This window comes from Lottia gigantea (genome assembly GCF_000327385.1).
Source record: "Lottia gigantea unplaced genomic scaffold LOTGIsca_1587, whole genome shotgun sequence".
NCBI classification, from domain to species: domain Eukaryota; kingdom Metazoa; phylum Mollusca; class Gastropoda; family Lottiidae; genus Lottia; species Lottia gigantea.
The window spans coordinates 1-1,745 of record NW_008707939.1 but is presented as its reverse complement, the minus strand read 5'-3'; the positions used below and the strand labels follow the sequence as shown (position 1 = coordinate 1,745).

Genomic DNA, 1,745 nt, shown 5'->3' with positions numbered 1-1,745 from the left:
GGGTAGTACAGTATAGTTTATAACCATTCTCTGATACGTTCTATTTCAACTATGGTAAGTAACTGTATAGTTTATAACCATTCTCTGATAAGTTCTATTTTAAGTATGGTAAGTAACAGTATAGTTTATAACCATTCTCTGATAAGTTCTATTTTAAGTATGGTAAGTAACTGTATAGTTTATAACCATTCTCTGATAAGTTCTATTTCAACTATGGTAAGTAACTGTATAGTTTATAACCATTCTCTGATAAGTTCTATTTTAAGTATGGTAAGTAACAGTATAGTTTATAACCATTCTCTGATAAGTTCTATTTTAAGTATGGTAAGTAACTGTATAGTTTATAACCATTCTCTGATAAGTTCTATTTTAAGTATGGTAAGTAACAGTATAGTTTATAACCATTCTCTGATACGCTCTATTTCAACTATGGTAAGTAACTGTATAGTTTATAACCATTCTCTGATAAGTTCTATTTCAACTATGGTAAGCAACTGTTTAGTTTATAACCATTCTCTGATAAGTTCTATTTCAACTAAGGATAGTAACAGTATAGTTTATAACCATTCTCTGATAAATTCTATTTTAAGTATGGTAAGTAACAGTATAGTTTATAACCATTCTCTGATAAGTTCTATTTTAAGTATGGTAAGTAACTGTATAGTTTATAACCATTCTCTGATAAGTTCTATTTCAACTAAGGATAGTAACTGTATAGTTTATAACCATTCGCTGATAAGTTCTATTTCAACTATGGTAAGTAACTGTATAGTTTATAACCATTCTCTGATAAGTTCTATTTTAAGTATGGTAAGTAACTGTATAGTTTATAACCATTCTCTGATAAGTTCTATTTCATCAAGGATAGTAACAGTATAGTTTATAACCATTCTCTGACAAGTTCTATGTCAACTATGGTAAGTGTTAATATTTAATCAAGAAAATGTTCACAAGCACAGTTCAGTACAATCAATATATGTTTTCATAATACTCATTTCAGCAATATACATTGTTCTTCAACATATTTCAGTATGTAGGCCTATTATGTGTTTTTATTCCACTTTGAAATCTCTTCACGCAATTCTCTCTCCGCTCTTCTCAAAAATTAGTCCCATTGTCACTTCTAATTTCGCTCACAGCACCTCTTCGAGCAAAAAATCTGCGTAGAGCTTGAATAAAAGAACTTGAATCAAGGGAGCATGCTATTTCAATATGCACAGCTCGTATAACGAGACAAGTAAACACTACACCATATCTCTTAAGTTCCTTTCGAACCTCTTTTACAAGAAAGGGTCCAAAATAGTCAACTCCCACAGATGAAAAGGGTGCTGAAGGTGTCACTCTGTCCTTGGGCAAATCTGCCATCCTTTGAGATATGACTGGAGCACGTAATTTCATACACATTACACATTGAGAAAGTATATGACGAACAAAAGAATTACAGTTTATAATCCAAAATTTTTCTCTTAACATAGAAATGGTATGTCCTCGTCCAGAATGTCCTAAACGTTCATGAGTGTCCCGCACAATCAATTTCGTAACATGATCGTCCTTTGGCAAAATGATAGGGTATTTTACGCTATCTGGAATTTCAGCATGTCGCAACCGACCACCAACTTTAATAAGTCCGTCTCGAAGAATAGGATCAAGTTTGTAGAGATGACTCTTTTTACTGACATAAAATTTATCATCTTGGATACTATCTAATTCCTTTAGTGTTTCTGAAAATGAATTCTGTTGTGTAA

At 31.7% G+C, this 1,745-nt stretch overlaps 1 protein-coding gene across 1 annotated transcript; it reads left to right on the top strand.

The window, feature by feature from the left end:
• Positions 1-27: 27 nt before the first annotated feature.
• LOTGIDRAFT_86266 (hypothetical protein) lies at positions 28-801 on the top strand (the record flags this gene model as incomplete). The annotated part of the gene is made up of 1 exon (XM_009050911.1): positions 28-801. A coding segment is annotated over one exon (774 nt), but the record flags the coding sequence as incomplete, so codon positions are not given.
• Between the last annotated feature and the right edge of the window lie 944 nt (positions 802-1,745).